The 27,500-nt window shown below is 39.5% G+C and overlaps 1 protein-coding gene and 1 long non-coding RNA gene across 7 annotated transcripts in view; both read right to left on the reverse strand.

The window, feature by feature from the left end:
- LOC137997429 (acid-sensing ion channel 2-like) overlaps nt 1–24,309 on the reverse strand; it is a 32,552-nt gene extending 8,243 nt beyond the window's left edge. Inside the window, exons 1-6 of one of the 6 annotated variants that reach the window (XM_068843429.1) lie at nt 24,203–24,309; nt 18,751–18,881; nt 5,022–5,141; nt 4,427–4,534; nt 3,022–4,000; nt 746–893 (exon numbers count right to left, since the gene is read on the reverse strand). In XM_068843429.1, coding sequence (XP_068699530.1) covers nt 746–893; nt 3,022–3,954 — 1,081 coding nt within the window. In that variant the 5' untranslated portion in view covers nt 3,955–4,000; nt 4,427–4,534; nt 5,022–5,141; nt 18,751–18,881; nt 24,203–24,309. Of the gene's footprint in view, nt 1–745; nt 894–3,021; nt 4,001–4,426; nt 4,540–5,021; nt 5,142–16,741; nt 16,861–18,750; nt 21,293–22,335; nt 23,773–24,202 lie in introns of those variants that run through there. The other 5 variants (XM_068843425.1, XM_068843428.1, XM_068843424.1 and 2 more) reach the window with 5 other exon arrangements.
- Nucleotides 24,310–25,742: 1,433 nt separating this feature from the next.
- LOC137994840 (uncharacterized) overlaps nt 25,743–27,500 on the reverse strand; it is a 4,500-nt gene continuing 2,742 nt past the window's right edge. Inside the window, exon 5 of the long non-coding RNA XR_011122198.1 lies at nt 25,743–27,432. This is a non-coding gene — a long non-coding RNA (uncharacterized lncRNA). The remainder of the gene's footprint in view (nt 27,433–27,500) is intronic.

The raw sequence follows: 27,500 nt of genomic DNA on the forward strand, positions 1-27,500 counted from the left end.
ATTTCCAAAGTTTCACAACATTTCTCGAGTCGCGAAGCGACGAGGGCAATTAGGAAAACTTTGACATTTACAAGTGAAGTTAATCCTTACATTGCACGAGGTGCATTGCGATTATGTGTTTATCACATAAAGGCCAAAATTATTGAGGGGAGCCCGTCCAGTGCCGCGACAAATGACAATAAACACGCTCCTATTCGGTTAAAGTTCATTTCAAGAAATCGTTGCTGTCAACAGAACAGCACTTAACATGTATTTTATATGTGGACAAAAGAGTAGTTTAATCATCTGGAAGAAGATTCTCTTGTAACTTCGCTTGCTCTGGATAAGCAACTGTTAGAGAATCAGGATCAAGTAATCACGCCCTCTTGATTACCAAAGTACCCTCGTGATTAAGGAAAAATGCTCTCCGTCTCGGCCAATCAGCATTCAGTAATTTTGCTCCATATGTGATAACCAATAAGAACAAAACTTCGGACAACAGCCCCAAAACTGCGTCACATACGATTTCTTTCAAGTTAAAGTTTGTGGTTTTTTATTTCCTGACGCTGACGGTCCTCGTTTGTACTTTATTTGAAGGCTGAATCCTAGAAAACCCTAGAAAAAGAATAACGAAGGCAGCAGAAGCTGAGGAGGATTAAAAATGGGACGGAAATGAAGGCTGCTCATTTCCCTTCTCCTCAACCTGCTTATTCCTAGTATCATTTCTTCCGACCCACTCATCTCGTCATGTCATGTACAACCTTACCTCTGTATCCAACAGGGCGGCAACCACAATGTTCGATAGCCTTTTCAGCCACACACTCATGAAGGCATCCCTCTGTGGTGTAAGTAGAGAACGTTCTCAATTTCTTTTCCGTACAGTTTGTAGCGTAAGGCTTTTGGAGGTTTTTATACTACAAAGGAGAGATAGAAATTTTCAATCATTAGGTTCGGTTACTGGTACCCAAGAATCAAATTACTAATCAATATTCAACCATTGCGAACTGCGCGCCCAAAGCTTTTCATCTCTTAGCCTCCTTGAATCTTGCTAAACGGTTTTTTTCCAACAAACAACACGAAGGTGCTGCAGACACTCTCCTCTCCCATAAAATGAACCTTCTCCAGGTTTCTTATGTTACCGTCGATCACTTGGTCATTCTGCTAGAGAGGAGTGCAAAGTAGGCTTCACACAGGTATGTTTTGCCTTATCACGTCATTTAACTAAGAAAAACCAGTGATGTTCAAAACTCTTAAATTACAATATATTGTCAATGAAATCACGCTCAGCTAGCAGAGGTTTATTGACAGATACACCTCTGATCTTTTCATGATTATTAAGGTCGATGCCTAGAGCATTCATGCAGTCTACCGACATAAGATAAACTACTTGACCCCAAGGGAAACTCTTGCTCGAAATATCGAAAGGTCTGGAGAAGAAACATATTTCATTTAGGGACGGTGCCTACTATTGTTATTGCGCATACGTCTTGCACATCTCAAGATACTCCGCCGGATTTCCTATGGTTAGTGCTTACTAATACAGGGATATTTCTGCGCGGTTCAAAACTATGCAGAGGAAGCAGAACTTAGCAAGTGATCTCGGTATTTGGGGTAACCACGCATTTTTCAGAGAAAATCAAGCTTCAATTTGGAAAAGAACGCCATACATTGCTTTGTACTTTAAAGCTTTTTACAGATATTGTTGATGAATTAAGTTCGAAAAATGCGTGGTTACCTCCAATTTTCTTTTTGGATTTCTATAACACCTGTTAAGATCTACTTTTATTTTAACGCATATTCAGTGAACCGCGCAAAAACACCTTTGAATTAGTAGGCACCGTCCTTATCAAGTGACGGGAATTTACACCTCAGTGTATTCTCCGGACGCCATAAGTTCCTTACAGGCGGAATAAGGTGCATGCTGATTTTCATTAAGGGGGAGGTAAACAGGCTTTAATCCCCCACCCCCTTAACAGGACTTGGCTTGGGTAAGCAGAAGGGAACCTGTATTTTCTTGTCGTATAGTAGATCCCACTCCGGAAACCGGAATACATGGACCAAACCCACGTTAATCATTTAATTTTACCAGTGAATGCTTCTGGTGAACAGATTGAATATATGCTACCTGGACGGCGTTTCTTGTCCCTGATCTAGTATTTTCTTTGGGTTTCAAATGACGTCACAGCGACCATGCCAAACCAATCGTGAGTAAACACGAAGTATAAATTTCGATACTGCTTTTCCCGAACTCCACATCATTTATATGCCACTAAAATCAAGCTTATTCGTTATGGTGTAACGTTGATCAATGGATGTGTTCATATATTCCTGGTAGGTATCACTGCTCCACTAAAATCAATGTTACGCGAGTTGAACATTTCTGTAGTAATTTTCAATGGGAGGAACTGGATAACACCTTGATTAATAAGCACTTAATGACTACATGGTTCCAAGGGGAACAGTGAATTTTGTTTCCCCGAGACCCTCAACAGAACAATTCGGCTAATTCAATGTTGTACCCAATTCAGATCTCTTGGGGTTTAGGTTCTTTGTGTGTTGCATTTGCATGATATTGTAGCATTTACATTTAAATGACGTGGAAATACTTGGAAGAAAACGTTTTATTCCCAAAGGATTTGAATTGGGTAAAACATTGAGTTAACCGAATTGGTCTATTGAGGGTCGAAGGGAAACAAAACTCACTGTTGTGTTTTGTTATACCCCACAACTGAAAATGACCAAACTAAATACGAGTATAATCCTTAGATTTTAGTCTAGTTATAAGTCAAATATCTCAAATACAAATGAGTAACATTTGCCTTCAATGATTACTTTCAACTTTTGTTTCGTATCATTCAGTTGCTGTATTTCTTCCTCACTTCGTGCTTGAAAGCGTTTGTCGCGGCCATGACTTGAAAAAAACTTGAAAATTACTCAGATTTCCAAATTTCACTGAAAATCGCGGTGGACGCGCTCACAAATTTGCTGCACTTTCATGACGGAAGAAGAACAACTACCTGAAAATAGACACTGAATGCCTACCCTTTTCTGTGAGACTGCAATAACCACGTGCTGTCCAGGTCCAATGTTGATTCCTTCCCATTCATCTACAAATTCCCCTCGCCCATGAATGAGAACCTTAAATCCGTGTGAATATTTTCCCCTTGTGTGTTCATGTGTCTGGACATCAAGAATGACTCTAAGTCCTGTTGAGACCCCAGCAGAATAGACTGTTCTAATCTCGCCATTAGACCCCGAATTAAACGTGTAACACATTCCCCATTGGGTTACAAAAGAAGTAAAGTTCGTTGCAAAACACGGTGACTCTTCCCGCCCAAAAGCACACAACGGTCCAGCAAGGGAATCCATGTCTTGACTATAGTATCGATAAAAGTCTTCCAAATCCAGACGATGCGAAAATCGCTTGAGAATATCTAAAAGACTTTGCCTGTATTGAATTGTGCAGTTTGGTATGGAATTATATACATCAAAAGCATCAGTCGAAGTACAGCAGCAAATGAGTGATAACCCACAAGGACGATTGCCTCGCACCGGTGACGTTACAGCGCATGAGCTAATGTTCAAACCATTGTTTGCAAAAATTGGATCGTCATCTTTCACAAACAGTTTGGATTTGGCAAAAGAATTGAGAGGACAGATGGTCACAGCTGGAAATTCCATTTTTGTGAGATGCTTTGTGCTAATAATTGTGTTGATTGGACGAGAGTAAAATTTGTTGAAAGCTCTGTAGACTGTTACTATGTAGTAGCCTGCAGAGGTAAGCAATATTACAAGCCAAATAAGACGAATGACAAAATGGCGCCTTTTCATGAAGACATAACGGATTCCATGTAGGCTTGTGTCATTTGCGTACTCATGCCACCTTTCTGATGAGCTCTTATACTCGTTCTTGAGCCAGGATGTCCTTTGGGAAAGACTGTCTTGTGACATTTTCGACAATGCTACGTCGTTCATCTTCTATGGCCAAATGTCACTTGTTTTTACTGTCGACGATGTTATTCTGTTGGGAAAAATCATCAGAAGGAAGCTATTGTTGAAACATTGGAATGACAAACTATGGTCCTAAATGCAAAGTTCAAGAACAGCATTATATGACGACTGAACGGATGTGTAATTGTGCGGCGGCGTCAGGTCATATTGCTAATCGATCGGTTTGCCAAACAAGAAACAAATTTGTATATATCACATTTATATGATACGTAGATGCGTCACGGAAGATATAAATCTTCACAGAGACTTACAAATAGAGAAACGATCAAATAAGAACTATGGATATAAAAATATTCAGCTGGATTTTCTCCCATTTAGATGTCTCGTCTGTTTATTTACGAATTGCTTCCTTTTAAAGAAAAAACTGAGTTAATCCGTTACTGTGATTTTCTTAAAAAAAAGCTTTCTTGCTCAGTTTTAATTTCTCTCAAGTTACCTTTTTAGCTTTTCTTGAGGTGCCGAAAAGACCATACGACGTCGTCCTTCCCTTCACGGTAGATCGTCTAAACCAAAACAGATGGAGTATAATCTCCTGTAATCTTGGCTTATCTCGAGGAAAGTGAAAAAAGTGCATTTTAATAAAAGAACAACAAAATAAATTTTAATGAGTACACAGTAGGGAAACTGGAAAACAACAACGACCGAAGCCCTGGGAAATAAACAGTAATTAAAACCACGGACTTGCACCGTCAAATCCTGAATGTTAAACGTTGTGTAGTTAAATCAAATCTTAAAGAAGGTTATTTTTTAAAACATACTTTCAGTAAACTTTAAAAGCATTCACACGTTCTACAAAATTAATGCTCTCCACATTTCATTGAAGAAATATGTCGAAACAAATATTGAACCCATCTCAAATGGCCGGGCAGAATAAGGGTACTAAATGTAAATCTGTCTTTTAACAAATATGTTTTATTTGTTTACACTTTAACTTCTCACTATACATCCATCCATAAATCTGTTTTTAAACAAAACCAAAAAGATATTCGTGTTAGTAAACGTACGCATGCAGATAGCGGTGTCACACTCACCAATTTTGTATCCTATATCAATTGAGAGATCCGTGTATCCCAAGTTGAAAATCAGGTTATTGTGCCAAGGTATTAGACGAAGGAGTTTATGAAAAGACGACGGTTACAGCAACTATAATGCTACAAAGCAACAATATTATTGGTTTAAAAAGGAAAATTGTACCTTGTAAGAGAAAAATAGCCTGCGTAGTTGGTGGTATTGTAGTCGAGAGAGGCAAATTAATGAGCGGTCAACGGGGAGGGGAGCTTTGATGTATCTCACAGCGCCCCTCCTCATTCTCCGTGAGGCCTATGTCTATCACGCCAACAATACCGCCAACTACGCAGGCAAAGAGAATAATTGAATGTTCAAGTTTAGAGGCAATTTAACCTTTTGTCAATAGCTTATTCATGAAGGTGTTTTCATGTGGATATAATAAAAAAAAAAAACAACTAAATTTTTGATGTGGGGATGGAGCCTTGCTCTGCGTTGGAACATGTTGGCGAGTTATCATCTTAAGAAAAATGCGGGATCGTTTCCTATGGGAGAGATGAGAGCTTTACAATTCATGGCGATACCTGTCCACGCATATCATAACACTAAAGTCCTTTCAGTGCTGCCGCAACTTCGAGGCAGCTTTCTAATCGGTTATCGGTTTTTCATACACTTAGCCATTCAGTCTCAACATTGCAAAATTATTTGGGAATAAAGAACTGTACAGTATGCACTTACCTGTGACTCGAGATCTATCGTTCTGTGTCTTCATCGCTACACTTTAGCGACAAACATGATGAACTCAGAATTGACAAGGATGTATAATAACCAAAACTAATCCTAACCTGACCCTATTTTTTCTCAAGGTTTAATTTAGGCTCCAAACAAGTTTCCTCAATTCATCTGAGTGCATATTGAACATAAACATAAACACCTTGCAATTGGGCAAATTTATGTACTCCCTATCAAATCTCGACCCTTCCCGTTCACTGTAAGCAAACAAAATTGTTTTACTGAAAAATTCAAATACATTCCTATTATACAAGAAAATGTAAGTCCTTCCAATTACTTTACTGCAGAACTAATATTAAATAATTCTCCGCGCTTTTTATCAAGGTCATAAGTTTTACAATTCTCCCTATTACGATCTTGTTTCTGCCAGCTTCCCCCCCCCCCCCCTTTGCCTATACGTATACTTTTAATAAAAGACTTCAAGGAATTATTTGTAAGAATTATTAACTTCTTACTAATCGAGCGCGAGGGTAGCACTGGGAAATATTGGCCCGAGGTCGTGGCAGTACGGACCGAGCGCAGCGAGGTCCGTACAAAAACGACCAAACGGTCCTGAGCAAGTGAGGTTACTAAGTTGTTTATTACATGGCTTTTTAATTACCTTTTGCTTTGTTAATCGGCCCGTGGGCATTACAGGAGAATAATGCCCTACAATTTAGTCACAATTAGCCAATCAGAGCGCGCGTTACATCGGCTACAAACACAAGCCATATAATAATAATGTATAACGCAGTTGTTTATTGGCCTTTTATCTTATTTCATCTCTTCCAGTTTTTGAATCTCTAATTATCTTAGTCGTTCGTTAGTTAGAATAGATCTATCGAAGGTCATGTTACTGAGGAGGTCTTGCCCAAGTTCGTTTAGACGGATAGTGCGTCTCTAGTATAAAAGCGAACAATGATTCGGGGTTTTTTGACCCATTTTGAGTCCTCTGTGACAGTTACACAAAATCGGATTGTTTCACATTTTTGGCATGACATGCGTTGATATCATTTTTTGCAACAATAGATAAACGGTTGTTGACAGTTTTATTCTACGAAGAATAGCCTACGAGCAGGCTCCCAGTGGTTCGAAGTACATGAAAAGCATGCTCGACTGGTCAGATGCGCAGGCTAAACAAAGGCGAAAAGGTGTTGTCAGACGCAGTTTCACAGTCAGAGGCCACCTCTTCCTATTTATCTAGGAGGTATAGGGTGCCAAAACCCGATCGAAAAAATCTACTGTACACACATACATGTACAGTAAATCGTTGATAAAACGTACTTTAAATTCGTCGAAAATGATCGAGAGGGTATAGCAGTACAAAAGCCCTTAACGCGAAAACACGTGATCTGTCAAAGTAAAAGAATGTTCCGCCCACATCATGATTTAAAGACTATTGGGACGAAGTCGACAAGCGCTATTAATACCGCGTAGTTCATTCCTTCAAAAACAAAGCACCCATTGAAAATCCCGGAGCAAAGGAGATAGGTAGGGTTTTAGTAAAGGATAGTATTATGGTTTATTGCACGCTTTTTGTTTAGTGGTAATGAAAAAAATTCCAGCAAACAATTCTCAGTCCAATTCTTTATCCAATTAAAGGAAATGAATGAATCACCTCTCCTGTCTTCTGTACAAGAATAGAAAAAACAAATTCAGTTTTAAAACATGACTCTATGTGATGAAAAACTTGAATCTTCGTTCCGACTTCATTACTATAAGCGACTTTCAGAACAAGCCAGAATACAATATATGTTATTATTATGCAAATAAGTGGCGGAGTATTTAGCAGATAAGCTCTATTTTTTTTTCTATTTTATACTTTTCTGTCTGCTCTTTTTATATTTGCGAAAGAACAATCGTTGTGTTATTAGATTAGGATGACGTGGCCACTAACTGTGAAACCGCAGCTGACAACAAAGGCCCTTCATGCACCTCGAATCACCGACAGCCTGCTCGCAGGCTATAGTCTTCGTTGAATAAAAGGGACAACTATTATCGAGAATTGTTGGAAAATACGAAACAGGATTTGTTTTCCTTTCTTCCAACCGTTTTATGTTGGAAGTCGATGATCATGACTAAAACACCACACGAGTACATACGGGTAACATACGAGTAACATACGAGTAACATACGGAACATACGGATACATACGAATACATACGACTAACATACGAGTAACATACGAGTAACATACGGATACATACGACTAACATACCAATACATACGAATACATACGAGTAATATGAATGTTTTTCTCATAAAGGAAGCTCTAATTATAAGCCTTGCAGGCATTTTTCATGTCAGCAAACACATACCCGGCTCAGTTTGAGGTGGGAGGGAGGGGATGTTGATCGACCCCCCATGGCTTTCGTTTAATTTAGTCACAGTAAAATAAATTCACATGGAGTGCAGAACCCTTAGCTTGCGCTACAAGATGACAATATATTTTGGATGTCGCTGATGTCGTATGACGTCATCAGATCCGCCATCTTGATTTCACTATTTCAGCTTAAGTTGCCTATGATAAATCAGTGCAAAAAATCAGTGCAAAATCAAGCCAGAAAGCTTAAATGGGGTAAAAAATTATGACAGACCTGCTCTGACTTCCTTACGTGTCTTAAATGTAAACTGGCCTGACAGTTATAATCAACTACGAGAGCAACATGCAAAATGTATTGTCATCTTGTTGCGCAAGCTAAAGGCGGCGAAATACGAGATACAAAAACCCTTAACTTGGCGCGCAACATTATTTCGTTGCAAGTTTGGGTCGATTTCTCCCGTTTTTCACCTTGCATGATCAACTTGTCGCGCAACAAAAACATTTGTTGCGGGTTGAAGAAAGTTGTTGCGAAAAGTAGAGCGCGGATCTACTCTGAGCAACAAATTTTGGCTTTGTTGCTCGTTTTTCATCAAGCTCACAACTTGTCGCGCAACAAATGTGCTCTTGTACTAGCAAAGCAACCACTCAGCGCCCTGCATTTCTTCAACCCGCAACAAATGTTTTTCTTGTGGGTCAAGTTGATCACGCAAAGTGAAAAACGCGAAACATCGACCAGAACTTGCAACGAAACAATGTTGCGCCGCAAGTTGAGGATTTTTGTAGCTCGTCTTTCGCTGCCTTAAGGGTTTTGCACTCCATGTGAATTTATTTTACTGTGACTAAATTTAACGAAAGCCTTGCAGGGTCTATCAACACCCACCCCCCACCCCCTCCCCCCTCAAACTGAGCCGGGTACGTGTTTGCTGACGTGAAAAATGCTTGCAAGGCTTATAATTAGAGCTTCCTTTATGAGAAAAACATTCGTATTACTCGTATGTATTCGTATGTATCCGTATGTTAGTCGTATGTATCCGTATGTTAGTCGTATGTTAGTCGTATGTCAGTCGTATGTATTCGTATGTATCCGTATGTTCCGTATGGTACTCGTATGTTACTCGTATGTTACCCGTATGTACTCGTGTGGTGTTTTAGTCATGATTGGAAGTCGATATCATGATTGTTCACACACTGTAGTGACCTCTTCACTGACACCCATTAAATTACCATATGGATCCATGTACGTGTTGGAATTTGTCACTGCAATGGCTTGAGATTCATCCCACAAAAGTAACTTTGAATCCTTAGCATATTTAAGCAATGAAAAGAAAAACGAAAAGATACAATAGGTGTTGGCCGCCTTAAAAATAACTCTACGGCCCAAAAGGGAAAGGGTGCCAAAGCAAAGCCCGGTTGCACTTAGAGAGACCCACACGTCAAGTACAAAGAGCCTATCTGCGACTAACCTAGAAAAGGTAAATCAATTTTATCCTTGTTGCAATAAATAAATCATGAGAAAAATTAATTGAATAAGAAAATTGTTCAAATTTTAGTATTTCTTTCGAAGATCATTTTAAACACTTAAATTTTCTTCAAGAAACATGATTTTATGTTATTTTCAATAGGAATGTTTAATAACCGTAATTTTGTACTTATCTGCTGCACTTCTGGTATTCTATTTGTAAATTTCCGTTACTTGAGTGAAAAATTTAACATTTAACAACCGAAGGAATGAAGTGTGTTGAAATATCTACTACCCCAGGCAAGTGTGTCACGGTCATAGGTTAGGAAAGGAGAAATGAGTGAATCAAAGGGAATTGTTCCAAGGAGCATCCTTGAGGTACACGAAAGAAAGTACTTACAAAGATAGAACTTAAATACATTGTTCATAGTGACTATCTACAGGCGACTTTCAAGATAGCCTCCGATGTAAAGAAAGTCATAGCCATGGCGATACCTGTCCACGCATATCATAAAACTAAAGTCCTTTCAGTGCTGCCGCAACTTCGAGGAAGCTTTCTAATCGGTTATCGGTTTTTCATACATTTAGCCATTCAGTCTCAACATTGCAAAATTATTTGGGAATAAAGAAATGTACAGTATGCACTTACCTGTGACTCGAGATCTATCGTCCTTTGTCTTCATCGCTACACTTTAGCGACAAACATGATGAACTCAACACAGTTCTTTTCATCATTTACTTTTTTATACTGATAAGTCAGAATTGACAAGGATGTATAATAACCAAAACTAATCCTAACCTGACCCTATTTTTTCTCAAGGTTTAATTTAGGCTCCAAACAAGTTTCCTCAATTCATCTGAGTGCATATTGAACATAAACATAAACACCTTGCAATTGGGCAAATTTATGTACTCCTATCAAATCTCGACCCTTCCCGTTCACTGTAAGCAAACAAAATTGTTTTACTGAAAAATTCAAATACATTCCTATTCATGATACAAGAAAATGTAAGTCCTTCCAATTACTTTACTGCAGAACTAATATTAAATAATTCTCCGCGCTTTTTATCAAGGCCATAAGTTTTACAATTCTCCTAATTACGATCTTGTTTCTGCCAGCTTCCCCCCACCCTTTGCCTATACGTATACTTTTAATAAAAGACTTCAAGGTATTATTTGTAAGAATTATTAACTTCTTACTAATCGAGCGCGAGGGTCGTACTGGGGAATATTGGCCCGAGGTCGTGGCAGTATAACGCAGTTGTTTATTGGCCTTTTATCTTATTTCATCTCTTCCAGTTTTCGAATCTCTAATTATCTTAGTCGCTCGTTAGTTAGAATAGATCTATCGAAGGTCATGTTACTGAGGAGGTCTTGCCCAAGTTCGTTTAGACGGATAGTTTGTCTCTAGTATAAAAGCAAACAATGATTCGGGGTTTTTTTACCCATTTTGAGTCCTCTGTGACAGTTACACAAAATCGGATTGTTTCACATTTTTGGCATGACATGCGTTGATATCATTTTTTGGGAGATGGGAAGATACGTCAACGGTATTGGTTTTTCAATTTCTCGGAATAATTGCTTTCGTTTTCGGTTTTATAAAACACTTCATTGAAATTCGTGTCATGCATGATCACTGTATAACAATATTTTTGCAATGTTAACTCAGTTGTATGTATAGTGATTAAGGAAAGTAAAACCCACAATAGGATTTTGACTTCTTACACACTGCGTGGCTTTACGAGTTTCTATACAGAGGGCGGTTTTAAATGTAACTTACGCAAGGCGTTTGTTAGCCTCCTTCGCAGCCATTTTCAGGCTCGGACGAACCGAGCTTAAAAACGGCTGCTAGGCGTTAGATTCATTATAACTTCTTCGGATGACCCAGTTTGTTATTTTGACAAATTTTTAAAGAACCTTCGTTGATTAACTTAATCCATTTCAGTCAACTGTCGAATGATGTTTGTTAGATAACGCTTACATAAGAAACAAGAGTTATGTAGGGTGTTGTCTGTTTGTAGAATTATATAGCGTGTTCCTTGTTTACGTTTATCACTGGTTTTACATAGGGCCTCGTCCACAGCTGCTGATAATGTTCCCAAAATTAATGCACTCCACATTTCATGGAAGAAATATGTTGAAACAAATATTGAACCCATCTCAACTGGCCTGGAAGAATAAGGGCACTAGATGTAAATCTGTTTAAAAAAATATATATTTTATTTGTTTACACTTTAACTTTTCACTATACATCCATCCATAAATCTGCTTTTAAACAAAACCAAATAAATACTCGTGTTAGTAAACCGGCTTACGCATGCAGGTAGTGGTGTCACACTCACCAATTTTGTATCCTATATCAACTGAGAGATCCGTGTATCCCAAGTTGAAAATCAGGTTATTGTGCCAAGGTATTTGTAACAATTATTATCGAGGTGTTAAGCCGAAGATGAAGAAGACGAAGCGGATAATGGCGGTTCAACAAGAGCACATGTTTTTATTCTTCAAAACGAGGCTAACCGACGTCACGGTTTACAATGATAGCCAATGTTAAGCAATATTGTTACATCCTCCCCCTTTTTTTTTTTTTTTTTTTTTTTTTTAGCAAAAATGAACTAAAGCAACGCTGCGAGTGTCTCTCAGTCCTTACAAAAGAGTAATAGAAAAAAAAAACAACAAACAAAAAAACAAAAAATGATTAAGTCTTAACATAGTCCTGGAATCTAACTGGTTCTTTGATGACACGGCCCGAGCGAGTACACACAGGTGACGACTGCTTGGTGGTCCTTGCTTCCAGGTGGCTTTTCTGGCCGTTCGCAGCTCTTGTGTTTGGCAATTGAGTATCCTGACCCCGTTGAGGTCCAGGCAGTGGATCTGGTACAGGCAGTGCATCCGCTGCGGGAATGGAAGGGCTCTTCACTAGGTGCTGCCTATTGCGTCTAAAGCTGGAACCGTGTGACTGGACTTCATAGGATCTCTCATCTAGTCGCTTTGTCACGTGACCCTCATCCCAACTGTGTTTACCAAGGACAAATGGTTTCATTCTAACTGTGTCGCCAGCTTTTAAGGCCGGAAGGTCATGGGATGACCGATTGTAGTAATGCCGCTGCCTCTTTTGGTTGAGCTGGAGTTGTTCCCTTTCATAGAGGCTGGGTGGGCTTCTGGGTTCCAGGAGCGATCTTGTGGACGGTAACAAGCTTCTTGTCCTTCTCCCCAAAAGACGCTGTGCCGGGCTACTGGCAACACCTTGAGTTGGTGTGTTCCGGATATTGAGTAGAGCTAGGTACTGGTCTTCTCCTGACTTTGATGTCTTGCGTAACATTCTTTTTGCCGTCTTCACAGCTGATTCAACTTTTCCATTTGCCTGGCTGTGGTGCGGTGATATGGTAGTGTGCTCAATGCCCCATGTCTTGGTAAAAGATTTGAATTCACGTGATGTAAATTGGGGGCCATTATCTGTAACCAGTTGTCTAGGAATACCATATCGTGCCAGGTGTGACTTCAATCTTTTGATCACAGTTGATGATTTGGTGTCGGTGAGTGGATCCAATTCCCAGAAGTTGGACTTGTAGCAGACGGTGACGAGGTACTCTTTGTCATTACAGGTGAAAAGGTCTGCCCCAATTTTCTCCCAAGCTCCGTCCGGGATTTCATGAGACATGAGCGTCTCTTTACAAGGTGTTAGTTCATACTCGCGGCATGTCTCACAGGTGCGAATCCAAGCTTTTAATTCCTTGTTCATGCCGGGCCAATAAACATGTTCCCTTGCACGGCGCAGGCAGGCCTCAATTCCTTGGTGTCCACTATGGACATCTTTTTTGACAGCTGTGCGCATTCCCTTTGGTATAACAAGCCGCTCGCCACGAAATATAAGGCCATCAGTGACTGCGAGCTCATCCCTAACACTGAAGTATGGGGTGACAAGGGGTGGTAGCGATTTCTCATCTGCTGGCCAACCTTCCTGTATTACGCGTTTCAGCTGTTGAAGAGAGGTGTCATCGTTGGTGTATTGGCGGATCTCGCGGATCTTCTCTTCAGGCATGATCAGGTAGGAGAGGGCATTTATGGTCTCGAATTCTTCTTGTCCACAATCAGAGGCTTTTGGCAGGTGAGCCCTGCTGAGCGTGTCGGCCAGGTACATCTCTTTACCATTTAGGTATCGCACTTCAATGTCATATGCCAGGGCGCGCATTAGCATTCCCTGTAAGCGTTTAGGGGCTCTGTCCAAGGGCTTCTTTACCATGCTTGCAAGTGGTTTATGATCTGAGTACACAGTCACAGGGCGGCCAAACGTGTACTGGTTCCACTTTTCTAGGGAAAATACAATTGCGAGCATCTCCTTCTCTATGGTAGCATATCTCGTTTCTGCCTCACTCAAAGCGCGGCTGGCGTATGCTAGCGGCTGACCGTCTTGAAGTAGGGCGGCTCCCAGTCCCTGTCCACTAGCGTCACACTGGATCGATAGGTTTTTACTTGGATCGAAGTAGGCTAGCACAGGTGCGTTTGTCAGCAAACGCTTCATCTCTGTAAAGGCTTTCTCGTGTACAGCATCCCACATCCACTCGGAGGTAGGGAGAGCTAGGTCATAGATTGGACGCATCACATCGGCAAGGTTTGGAACAAATTTAGACAGGTAATTTACTGTTCCTCGTAGTCTTTCTACAGATGCTTTGTCTTGAGGAGGAACCATGTTTTGGACTGCTTCCACTTTAGTGGGGTCTGGCTTGAGGCCATCACTGGTTAAGACATGACCCATGAACGGAATCTCGCTGAGACCAAAGCGGCACTTCTCTTTGCTCAAGGTGATACCCTTATCAACACAGCAGGTGAGGAAGGTACGGACACGTGTATCGTGTTCCTCATCTGTTCGACCCCAGATAATCACATCGTCAGCGATACAGCGCACCCCTTCAAGGCCCTCAAGAGCATGATGAAGACGTTTTTGGAAGATTTCGCTGCTGACTTTCAAACCAAATGGGAGACGCAGCCACCGATAACGCCCAAAAGGGGTGGCAAATGTGGTTAACAAACTTGATGCATGATCGAGCTCACAGTGGAGGTACCCAGACTTGAGATCACAAACAGAGAATACTTTCGCCTTGGTAAGTTCTGGAAGTACATTTTCCAGAGTGGGAAGCTGGTAGTGTTCGCGCTTCAGTGCGTCATTTAGAGGTCGGGGATCAATGCAGATACGAATTCCAGCTTTCTTTTCAGCAACAGACATCTGACTCACCCAGTCAGTGGGTTCGTCGACAGGCACAATGATACTCGCGTCCACAAGACGCTGGAGTTCATCTTTGACAACTTGTTTTCTAGATTCAGGCAGGGTGCGTGCACAACGGATTACAGGAGTGGAACCTTCAATCAATGTCAAGTGAACCTTCTTTCCAGGTAGGGTACCAGGGGTGTCCTTAAAAGCCTCAGGAAACTGTTTGAAGTGTTGATTTTCGTGGTTGACAGCATTAACTGCTTTAAACAGGTCATAATGAACACTTATGAGATTCATCTTCTGTGCGGCGGTACCACTGAGGAGAGGTGTGAGGTGGTCTTTAACAATGACGAAGTCCACCTTGTGCGTTTTCTTGGTAGCGGGGTTCTTGACTTTCACTTTACACTTGCCAAGAGCGGGCATAGAGGTTTTGTTCCACATCTGAAGATGGACCCTCTCAGGGCGGATAGCATGCTGATCCCTCAGGAAGTGTTTTGGAAGAATACAAACTGTAGCCCCACTGTCGATTTGCATTTTGACAGGTCTTTCGTTTACCTCCATTTCGCAGAAAATAAGCTGGTTTCCAGGACTTACTGAATTCACAAATTCACTTTCGAGAGCTGTTACAGTGCTGATTGTCCCAGTGCTGCTTACGGATGAGTCGGAGGAGTAACCGTCGCCCAGAGAGTTGACACCTTGGTGTTTACATTTCGTTGAAGCTTTAAAGTGATTTCTTTCACCGCAGGATGCACAGGTCTTTCCCCAAGCAAGGCACATTTCTTTTTTCATTACATGAAGTTGGAGACAGAATAGACATTTCTTCTTTCCAGAATGCTTATCATCACTCTGGGGAGGCTTCTTGTGCTGGATTTTGTTTGGGGCTGACTTCTTTGTCTTCTTCGAAATATCCTTGACCTTGTTGATTTCTTCATTCTTCAGAGCCTTCATGTGAAGAGAAGCAGCTTCCATTCCCCGACAGATTTCAATAGCTTTATTAAGAGTCAGATCGTGAGTAGAGAGGAGTTCTTCACGTGTTTTGTCATCCGAGATTCCTAAGAGTAGGCGGTCCATTATTAACAAGTCTCGCATGCAGTCACAGAAACCACAGGTTTTGGCCATGTTTCGCAGAACTGAAAGATACTCATCGATTGACTCGCCAGAGGCTTGATCTCTACGGTTAAACTGAAAACGTTCAAAGAATTCCTGTGTTTGGCCAAGAAAGTGCTGATCGTATTTGGCTAGAATATCCGCCATTTTATTTCTGTCCTCACCTTCGGAGAATTTCATGCCGTTGTAAAGTCGCAAAGCTTCTATTCCAATCGTGTGCAGTAAAATAGCGCACTTGTAGTCTTCTGGCTGGCTGTTTAAGCCCGTGATAATACAGTAATTATCCCATCGTTGTTTCCAGATTTTCCAGTTATCAGCCCGATCGCCTTCGATCTCTAGAGGTTGCGGAGGAGAAACTTGTGGCCTTCGAAAAGCCGGAGCTGGAGCGAGCGTTCCAGAAGCTTGACCGCTAGAATCAGTCATTATGTTCTTTGTTTTACCGCTGCCACCATGTAACAATTATTATCGAGGTGTTAAGCCGAAGATGAAGAAGACGAAGCGGATAATGGCGGTTCAACAAGAGCACATGTTTTTATTCTTCAAAACGAGGCTAACCGACGTCACGGTTTACAATGATAGCCAATGTTAAGCAATATTGTTACAGTATTAGCCGAAGGAGTATATGAAAAGACGACGGCTACAGCAACGATAATGCTACAAAGCAACAATATTATTGGTTTAAAAAGGAAAATTGTTCTTGCTGCTCGAGCAATACATTATTTCTGTGCGTTTCTTTGCCGGACTCCACAAAAGAACAACGTGAAATTACCAAATTTTAGGTTTTGACGACAACGTGAGCACATAAAAAAACAGTTATAGGAAAGTTTACCTATAGTGTATGATGTGAACAAATTCGGAATAATCGCGAAATACTTACGGTAGCATTAAGTTGTAGTTCGTTGACGTTTCCGTGTCCACGATGGGTGCGCACTGGATTACAGAAAGAAAGTAAAACACACTAGCTGTGCCCAGGCTTGGATGAAACACATTGAATGGCTGTGGTAAATCAAATTGACAGCAAAGTTTAAAGCAAATTTTGTGACTGTAGCTCTGTCGGTGAGATATTTTTGCAATGCAGATGTGCATAGTAATAACGCACTTATGAGCCCCATGAGAACATTATTATTCACTTAATTTCATCCATTGGGAATTTAAAACATAAAATGATGTATAAAATATTACTCGAATTCACAACGATAAATGCATTGTGTTTTCATGTCAACTTACACCTAAAACGGTTTTGACCCTCATACTAAGAAATTGCTGATAAGAGATTTTAATTCTTTTTTTCTTCCGTTTTAAACATTACGTGCTGTCATGGAGATCAATTTTATTAAAAGCAATGTTTTGTTCTTTCTTGATTAATTCAAGTTCGAAAGTTATTATTCTGATCTGGTGACATATTCTTCTCGATGTCGTCGAAACATCAAGTGGTACCAATTGATTTGTGTTCCTGTCAGTTAAAACTGTGTTCAGACCCCAATTTTTGTCCATCGGCTACCATACCATACCATACCATACCACACTGAGCTACCATACTATCGCGGCGGACGGAGTCACAGATGATGACATCTATGTAAGCTTGACTCCTTGAGGCGTATAACCTGCGTTGTTACCACCCTACGCTAGGTTTGCAAAGCGAGGCAATAATTAAAATGACTCTGAAACTTCAGAGTCCCTCTCCCCATTCTCCTCGCGGCTTCGCCGCTCGCTTGTCGGCTCCGCCGCCAAAACTTTATTTCGCGGGCGCTTACAATACCGCCAGCTACGCAGGCTATGTCATTGAAGCTTTTTAATTTAAAAAAAATTCTAACGAATTATTTAACTAAAAAAAAAGAGATCAATTTTCGAAGCTTTTGAAGGCAACTTACCAAGACTTTTCCGACTAACTTATTGGTAATATGGTTAAGTAAAGGTAAATTTGCAGTAGTGTAGAACACATTTACAATAATCAAAATTAACATTCATTTCAGCCAATAATTTGCAGCTTATAGTTGAAGAACAACTTTACCGCTACTAGGTGATTCAAGTCTGATGACACTAAAAATGTTAAGGAGTGAAATTATCAGTACAAACAAGTGTAACAATTGAACTTTTGTGGTAACCGCTACGAACTATGAAACAGTGCTGTGAATTTTAAAGAATGGACGGCAAACTAAACTGGAATAATTTATAAAGTCGTTCTGACTACAATTCACATGCACACCCCAAGAAAATTTGTTAGAAAATTGTTAGCTGCGATTACTGTCGAACTCAGTCTTATACCTCGAAACAGAATCCAAAAGAAAAAAAATTAAAACTATACTTTATTTTCTGGAATGCCTTTAATTTTTTAAATTGTGAAAAGAACCTATAAAAAACCACAAAAAAGATTCCAAATTATGGAAGCAGTATCAACTTCTGAGTTCATGTACTTTTTTACACTTGAATGAATCTGTATCACACAATACAAAGTTACAGAAACGTTCTCAGTTATGTAATGATAAGTTGTTTCTGTTTTCATTTGACATTTTGGCAAAACCGGCATCAGTTTTGCAAATGCTAAGAAAGAAAACTTTGTGGCTAAGTTGTCATTTTTAGACCCTAAGTTTGTTTTCATATCCCTCCGGATTAAATCCACTCTTTAAGTTACTTTGGTTAAGTACACCAGACTTTGTAAATTGCCAACCAGTTGGGTTTTTTGGTCCTGTTATGATTCTTTGAATTTCTTTTTCGGAAAGCTCTAAAACTCTAAATAACAAAGTGTGTAAAACATGGGTTTCATCCTTTTTTGCGTCATCAAAGCTAGATGTAACTGCAAAAACTCTAGCAACCACCTAAACTTGTTTTTTTTTTAATTTACATTTTAGCGGTTTGGTAATTCAGGCTGGACAGCTTTTTTCTTACCTTGAAAATTCCCTTTCGCAAGGTTATCAAAATCCATTGATTTACGTGATGGAAAAGCCATTGCAGTAGACACAAGTGAAGCAAGCAAAAGATATAAGACGAAGTCCGCAGTCATTGTGATTTTGTGGTACCTATGGACAATTAACAAATTGTGAGATCATGGAGCTTATTTATGACAGTTAAATATGCATATTACTTTGCACGCAATCATCAACACTTTGCGTTGAATGAAAACACCTTATGCGTCCACTCACGACTATTCGCTGCTGATCGCAAACAAAACGGAAATCCGATATCACCTGCGATAAAAGTAACATTGTTTTCATTTCCATGGGCTTTTTAATCAAGTCATGATAAATTATTGCGGTTAGGGTTATTGCGGGGATATAACTTGTTCTTAGACTTATACTGTAATTTCCTCTTGACAAAGGAAGTTGGAAGACAACCCTACTTTGATGAAACATTTTTTCGATAACCGATGGTTTTGCTTCTTTTTATCTTTCCCTTAATTGGTAATATTTTGCATTCTTTAATCAGTTTCGAGTTTCTTTCAAGTTTTTCCCGTAGCCACTTATCGAGATGTTATCTGCTTAAGTAAGCGGCCGAAATTTGTAGACACCTGCATATTCTCTTTGAAGCTGTTGTGTATCACTAATGATCTTCCTTGCAAACCGAATGACTGGATAAACTAAGGACTTGTGCCTCAAGGTCACTCTTCATTAAATTTGTAGCCATAGTTTTAAATTTCACACGCCCATAATGTGTGATTAATTGGAGAAAGTACTTTCCAAAACGAATAGTAAATAGGATATAATCAGTCATGCAAGGACGCTCTTCAGTTGTGACCACGTCGCTGTAACTTTCCGACATTTCTCGTTTCTATTGAAAGAGTTTAAAACAAAACAGACAAATCAAAACAGTTACTCTTCTTTTACAACGCAAAAAATTAAAAACAAACTTGAGTAGTAAACCATCGCGATTAATGTTTCACACCTGTCACAATTAACGCATTCGTTTCATAATATTCTCCACTTGCACAAATCCCATAATACATCTCTTTTATCCCCCAAAATTTTGCATAATCATTTGTTTGCAATTTCTCCTGGGACATGAAGAAGTCCCAAGAGGAAGTGAAAACAATGCCTATGCAATTTTTTGTGGGGTGAAAGAGGTGCATTATGGGATTTGTGCAAGTGAAGAATCAAAGCAGATTGCGAAAATCACGCCTTTCAGCGTCGGAGGAGGGCAACAGCCTGATTGTTTTAAAAGAGCTATCCTCAGTTGTTGTCTCGTATGGTAGGCACAAATTAAAGCATTCTGCCCCCCCCGATCAAAAAGATTTTTATAATTATACCGGTAACCGACGGGGTGTTTTTATTTAAGAATCACTTACGGCTTGAAGTATCCACTCGTGATTGGTAGTGGAGGCCAGGGGCTTCGTACGCAAGGCTAAATTTCAAACAGTGCTTGAAAGTGAAATAATATTTCACTTTTTTATCGTTCAGTCACAGTTTTTTTTTTATATATATCCGGGCTCATCAATTCTCTTAAAGACAAAACAAGCCTTCGCTGTGAAAAAATTTTATCAAGATTCGGAGCCAGATGTTTTTCTTCTTTTTGTGACGTTTTTATTTCCGAGGGATAACACAACGCAAGCGGCTCCCACAGCGTATATAATAAGTTTCCTTTCGAAGGCTGGAGACTTCACGCTGATGATTGTTGTGAAAATTCTTCATGGAAATGAATCGGTCGGAATTATGGGCACTGACGTTGACTAATAAGATGACTAGAATCATGATAGTCACCAATCGACTGAACTGCTGAAATAGGAACGTAACCATGTACAACAGTTATTCCCATTGTCAATTTTGTCCAGCACGTCGAAAGACATGCGTTTGTCAAGATTAATTCATAAAATTGAATTTGAAGGCTCGAAAGATGAGCTTTCGAATGTTTTGCCGTTGGCTAATTTTAACTCACCGGATCCTGCCTCAGATGATGCCAATTACAAATTTCAATAAAACTCGACTTCGGCTTTCACCTGTTCCTAAGTTAAGGCGGCCTTGTTGCGGTCTCTTTCACTCTTTTTTTTCTCAGCCGCCGGACAGGAACACCATTTTTGCTCCTTGCGTTCGTTTAAATCCTTGTTTAAACAAAACCAACCAGTTTTTCTTTGGTGTGCATCAGATGATTTTTACGAAGCACGACTTGGAAAATTTTGCAGTGGGCGGCACACAGGTGGAAAATGAGCTTCAAATTTCTTACAAATGATCTATATATTAAAGATTTTGGCCCATGTTCGCTATTTTTCACTTACCTGTTATCAGAGGAAGAGAAGAACATTTTTTCTGTTTAATTACCAAACATTTAAATGCTACTTAGATATTAAAGATAAATGTTATCACAACACGGCTAAAACCCCTAATACAAAACGTAAAAACGCTTTTATCTATATTAGGGAGTTTAAGAACGGTAACGTCTACGAAAACGTTACTACAAAATATAACCTACAATGTAGCGCTATCAAAAGTATTTCACGATTATTCCGTCTTCTTTACCTTGTATAATACGGGTGAACTATCTACCTGAAACTGGATGGGTGGGTACGCCGGTTTTAAAGTAAATATAGAAAATAAATGGTTCAGTGTTGCATGCTCACGTTGTTGTCAAAACCTAAAATGAGGTGATTTCACGTGTTTGTGATTCGTGGAGTTGGAGTACATACGGCAAAGAAATGCTCGGAAATAGGCCAATTTCGATATATTAAAATTCAGTCCAGCCTAAACAAAAAGCATCATCTCGAGGCTCCTTTTGTTTAGGATTGAATTTTAATATATCGAAATTGGTCTAGTCGTGTTGCACGAGTGTTTTTTCTCCTTAAACCAATAATATTCTTGCGTAGTAGCCTTGAGGCTTTCGCGTTTAGTCATATTTAAAAAAAACACTTACCTTTGTAGGGTAAAAGGCGTGAACCTCTCTTCATCTAATTCCACATACGCACTTCACACACTTTTATATTAACCGTGATTCTGATGAAGTCTGTCACCATTATATCCGAATCTGTCAATTTCGATTTCAATTTCACCTTCGTTTTACCCGAAAAAGTTACAGTATCATTGCCATAGCCATGGTCGGTCTTTGCTTAAAATTCCTATTACCATATTGGCATGTCGGACCTGTGGGTTTTTTTACTACTTGTCTTATATTACTACTCAACATTGTTTTTAACGAGACATGTGTTAGTATTTGAGTGTGAGTATTTGGACAGTTCCAGCTTATGGTCTGGCGTTGTATCTTTTTGCAAAACAGAAGCATTGACTGGGGTTCACCTGGCCGTAACATCCTTCTTTAATTTTAGCCAGTAAAATCTAGTAGAGTTCAAAATGAAACAGTCAATATTGCTGACTCGACAAACATGTGCCGTTTCAGTTGAGGTTACCAGTTATGTAAGCAGAAGCTTCTGTCAAGTGGTGTTATCGTAATCGAAAAAACTGTGGTACTGTGTTGGCGTGGAATGACATGACAAGATTTGGTCTTATCAAACTAGTTGATAAAGACAAACTGAATTAGCCACCGTAATCTTACTTGTTGCTGATGAAGTACAGTTACGGAATGAAACGAATCAACCAAAAGAGTATTGGAGTTGGTTTCTGTTCCTGCGTAGAAGTTTCTCTAACTCCCAAGTACAACTTCGGCATTTTATAATCTTTGTCACATGTCAAGTCCGTGTTAATCATGTGTCATGTAACACCTGGAAAACAAAACACGCCTGCGCGGTGCCTACATTCCTTCTTCAGACTTGCACCTATCACAACATCTCTTTCACTTAGCTTTTACAAAGGTTAACGTTCAATCAAGGTTTACGCAGCGCAACACAGAATCAGCCAAAATATACAAACTGTACGCAACAAGTTAGGATAGTTTTAAAAGAAACGTATATCTCAGGACTCAACAGAAAACAACAACCGAGAACTGTTACATAACAAACGACTGGACAAGGAGTGATGGGCTAAAAGCACCGCCCAATTCAACCCATAAGTTACTTACGTGGGGCACCTATCTTAGTTAAAAAGTATAGTATAATTACGTAGGTGATTACCGAAAATTCTCTGTTCTAATTGGTTGCACTTGCGGTAATTATTACGCGATAATCACCTAAGTGGTTTTTTTCAAAATGGCCGCAAGCCGTTTTGTCGAGGTGACAGACGAAAAAATTAATTGTTTTAAAGAAAATGCATATTTGTCAAATAATCACCCATGTAACTACACTATAACAATTATTTACCTCAGGCTCGGTGAATATCGAATATCGGTGAATAAAAACCTCCACTTCATGTCGGTCGAATAATTGTTAAGCGTTAAAAGCCCGCTTAAGCCTATGCAAAGATTATTTGTCGGTAAACCAAAGGAGCCGCTTTTTTTTTTGATTAAACGAATTTAAATATTCTTAAATGAAAATCGACTTGCCTGGAATACCAAACACCTTTTTTAAGATACCTCTTTAATACTGAAATCGTGGCAGGAGAAAATGTTTATCCATCATGCATCGCTGATAGAGCAATAAGAGCCATTTCACAAAATAATCTTAGCCTGAAAAACAGTTCTTTTTATCAGTAAGATTTGTGACGTCCCGAGCGTTAGCCCTTCGCTCTGACGAAGAAACGTTAAAAAGCATTTGTATTTGTTTTCCGAAGATTAGACGCTTTTAATTTGTTTTACATTTATTCCTCCTGCAGGTGCATATCATTTCAGGCACGATATGTTTTGAAAAGTTTTACAATCACATATAGAAGCTCTTGTCATATTCATTTGTGTTTTTAACTCTATACTAGTCACTGAATAATGGTAGGTAAAAATGCAACAAGGATAGAAGTTGTCGCGTTCCCAGTGCCAAAGCCTCGTGGGGCTATGCACTGGAGTTCGCCAGGTGTTGTATACCGAGGAGGCGGGCCGGTTTGAAACGTTTATTATACCAGGCTATACACAAACAGCACTTGCGGTAAAAAACTAAAGGTAAATACAATGGTTTAAGTTTAAAGAAAACTTAAAAGAAAACGAAGAAAAAAGGAAAAAGAACCTAGACGTGAAAAGCATGACTTACATTTTGATGTCGACTCCTGGCCTTGGTTGTTCAAAAGGTGGATAACGATATCCACCGGATAATCACTATTCATTCAGCAAATAAACACTAGCAAAACCAATTGAGTTATCCTGTAGAAAGCGCTCCAGCCCTCGAAAAACTGTTTCAAAATGAAACAGTCAATATTGCTGACTCGACACACGTGTGTCGTTTCATTTGAGGTTACCAGTTATGAAAGCAGAAGCTTCTGTCAAGTGGTGTTATCGGAATCGACAAAACTGTGGTACCGTGTTGGCGTGGAATGACATGACAAGATTTGGTCTTATCAAACTAGTTGATAAAGACAAACTAAATTAGCCACCGTAATCTTACTTGTTGCTGCTGAAGTACAGTTACGGAATGAAACGAATCAACCAAGAGAGTATCGGAGTTGGTTTCTGTTCCTGTCTAGAAGTTTCTCTAACTCCCAAATACAACTTCGGCATTTTTATACTCTTGGGCACCTGTCAAGACCGTGTTAATCATGTGTCATGTAACACCGACACCGCGGCAAAATGAGTGCGCAGGCTTGACCCACGCGCGAGGGACTGGTACCAATTAAATTTGCCATAGAAACAACAGCGCGGCAAAATAGCGGCAATTTAAATTCTCTGTGTTTTTTTTTTTTTTTCATTTTGCTGAAAGACTAATCTTCCGTGTGTCTTTTCAAACCAAAAAACTATAGTTCAAACCAGGAGAAATTTACCTTGCATTCGAGCGCTAGAGCAAAAGGATGAAGTTCGTAATTTTATTAGTCGCGATGGTCTCTGCGTTGGTAAACCTCTGGGGAGAAAACAACCTCGTTCCCAGGGTCTCTGTTCTCTGCCTCCATTGTCAACGGCAATGGAGGCAGAGAAGAGAGACCCTGGGAACGAGGTTGGGGAGAAAACTGTGCACTGAGAAGGAAAACGCGGGGTAAACATCTTGCAAGGGCACAATGGTAATTTCTACTGCGAAGATGGCTTTTGTTGCCCCTGTTGAACGAGGAAATTGTCTGCTTGTTTCATTGGAATCATTTGAAAGCGAGAAATAAGTTCTTTTCATGCCCGCATCCCACTCATTCGGCAACTTGGATAAGTCACTTCCCTGCCCCCAATTCTCATATTTTACAACACTAGTTACTTTTCCAAGAGCGAGGTAATAAAATAAAGAAAAGAAGTCTTAATTTTAAGAGAGGATCGCAAAAAAGTTTTGAAACTAAGTATAAATTTGACTCCAATGCTACTTGATGTTTCCCTTTTACTTGGCGTTTGGTAATGGTCCATCTTTGAAAATATTTTTTCAGCATTTTTCCTGCAGCTATGACACCACTTTTAGCTACTTTTTTACCTGGCTGGTAACTGTAATTTTTTTCTAGCTTCGTCGATCACCTTGTAGAGCCTTGCTGGGATGAGGGTGGGGAGACATGAGAATCATGATCATGAAACATACAAAACATTCACCTGCATGTGTTTGGAAAATACTCATGTCACTTTTGCATGCATCGCACCAGCAAAAATCCAGCCTAAATTTTGCACTGTGTGTAAAGATACTGAGAGAGGAATGTAATCATACATCCAGCAAGATGAGAGGCATTCTGCTCCATTATCTAAGATTTTATTCTGCACAACTGATCCACCCACAATGGCTTTATCTGGACCCACAATGACTCTATCCAATTCATTTTCAACAACAACAACAACCACAACAACTACTATGGTGTGTGATACCACAAAACAAAATATACAGTAACTCAAATATCTCTGTAATTTTATTTTTGTAACTACCATATATTCATCATTAACACTATTACAAGCAATTCTCAGAAATTAATACAAAAACCCATGCTCAGCAAGAGAAAGACTAAAATAACATACAGCTGTATCAGGGTTCTATCTAGGGTATTTGAGGGGTAGAAGCTTCCCCCCCAAAATGCCCAGCTTCCCCCCCAAAAATATTGTTATCATTACAGTATATAAGTAACTATACCGGAAAAATCATCCAGACGCAACGAGATCAGTGCACATGAACTTGGCAAAGGTAGCTGCGATTGCAAATGTATTACCGGTGACAACAGCCACTGTTGAGCGTTCCTTCAGCGCCATGAAGCTAATTAAAACAAGGCTCCGCAGTAGGCTCGTTGCGGATGCACTTAAACACAACATGCGCATTTGCATCGAAGGTCCTGACCAGTTGTCAGATTACGTCCTGGAGTCAGTGGTTGATCATTACAAAAGTGTAAAGAAGCGCAAACTGGCTTTGTAATTCAATTCAATTTCAATTCAACTTTTTAAAGAAGGAAAGTACATTTAGATCCTGAATTGATCAGGGAGATTTTCCAAAGATCAATTGCCATGATTTGTTTACCAGTATTTTTCACACTCGATTAGACGCATTGTCAGTTAACAGTCGCATCTACCGCGGTCACTTTTTATTTACAGGTTTACAGTTATTTAGAATTTTGCAGTAGTTACGAGCATTGGTAAGAAATGAGAAAGTGCCGTTGTTGAGTTTATTTATTTTATTGACGTACTAACAGTCAACGAGTATGTATAAATATTTGTGGAATTAGACGTGTCGGGTAACTCTTCTGTTCACGTTAGCAAATATCGGAGCTCAGTTTAACATTGTCAGAACGTGATCACGACTAAAAAATAAAATAAAATGCTACTGTAACATTTCTCAAAATTGTGTCTCAAAATGCACCAGACTGCATCTCAGCGCATATTCATTTCAAAATATTTCCTGGGGAGCATGCCCCCGGACCCCCCTAGGAAGCTCGTGGCTTTCGGCCACTCGGGACTTCTCCCCCAAACGATAAATTCTAGATAGAACCCTGTGTATTAATGAAAGTAAGACAGTAAAGATACTGAGAGAGGAATGTAATCATACATCCAGCAAGATGAGAGGCATTCTACTCCATTATCTAAGATTTTATTCTGCACAACTGATCCACCCACAATGGCTTTATCTGGACCCACAATGACTCTATCCAATTTATTTTCAACAACAACAACAACAACCACAACAACTACTATGGTGTGTGATACCACAAAACACAATATATAGTAACTCAAATATCTCTCTAATTCTATTTTTGTAACTGCCATATATTCATTATTAACACTATTACAAGCAATTCTCAGAAATTAATATCAAAACCCATGCTCAGCAAGAGAAAGACTAAAATAACATACAGCTGTATTAATGAAAGTAGGACAGTTTACTTGAATAAAAAAAACTAAATTATATTTGCTTGGTCAAACATTGAATTTTAAGGGTGTGGCAAGTAAATAATTATTGTCTCTTTTCCAGACAATTTTGAAGAGCTGTTTGGAAATCATCTTGTATTAATCACTGACATGCTAGCATCTGTGATGTTTAATTTACAGTAATACTGTTGTCATCATGCAGGATCTCATGCAGGAAAAAAAATGAGAGATGAAAAACAACCCAACAAAACCAATAAAATATTCAACGCTGAACTCCTCATCACAATCTCTGCAAACAACCTTGAATGTTGCTTGCCATGCATGGTTTGACCAGATCAGCACACACAGCAGGAAGAGTTTTAAACTTCAGCACTGGAATCAGAATAAATGACATGTGTCAGAAACAAAAGGAAACTGGTCAAAGTTAAACAACAATATTA

Source organism: Montipora foliosa, chromosome 3 (genome assembly GCF_036669935.1).
Source record: "Montipora foliosa isolate CH-2021 chromosome 3, ASM3666993v2, whole genome shotgun sequence".
Taxonomy (NCBI): Eukaryota; Metazoa; Cnidaria; class Anthozoa; order Scleractinia; family Acroporidae; genus Montipora; species Montipora foliosa.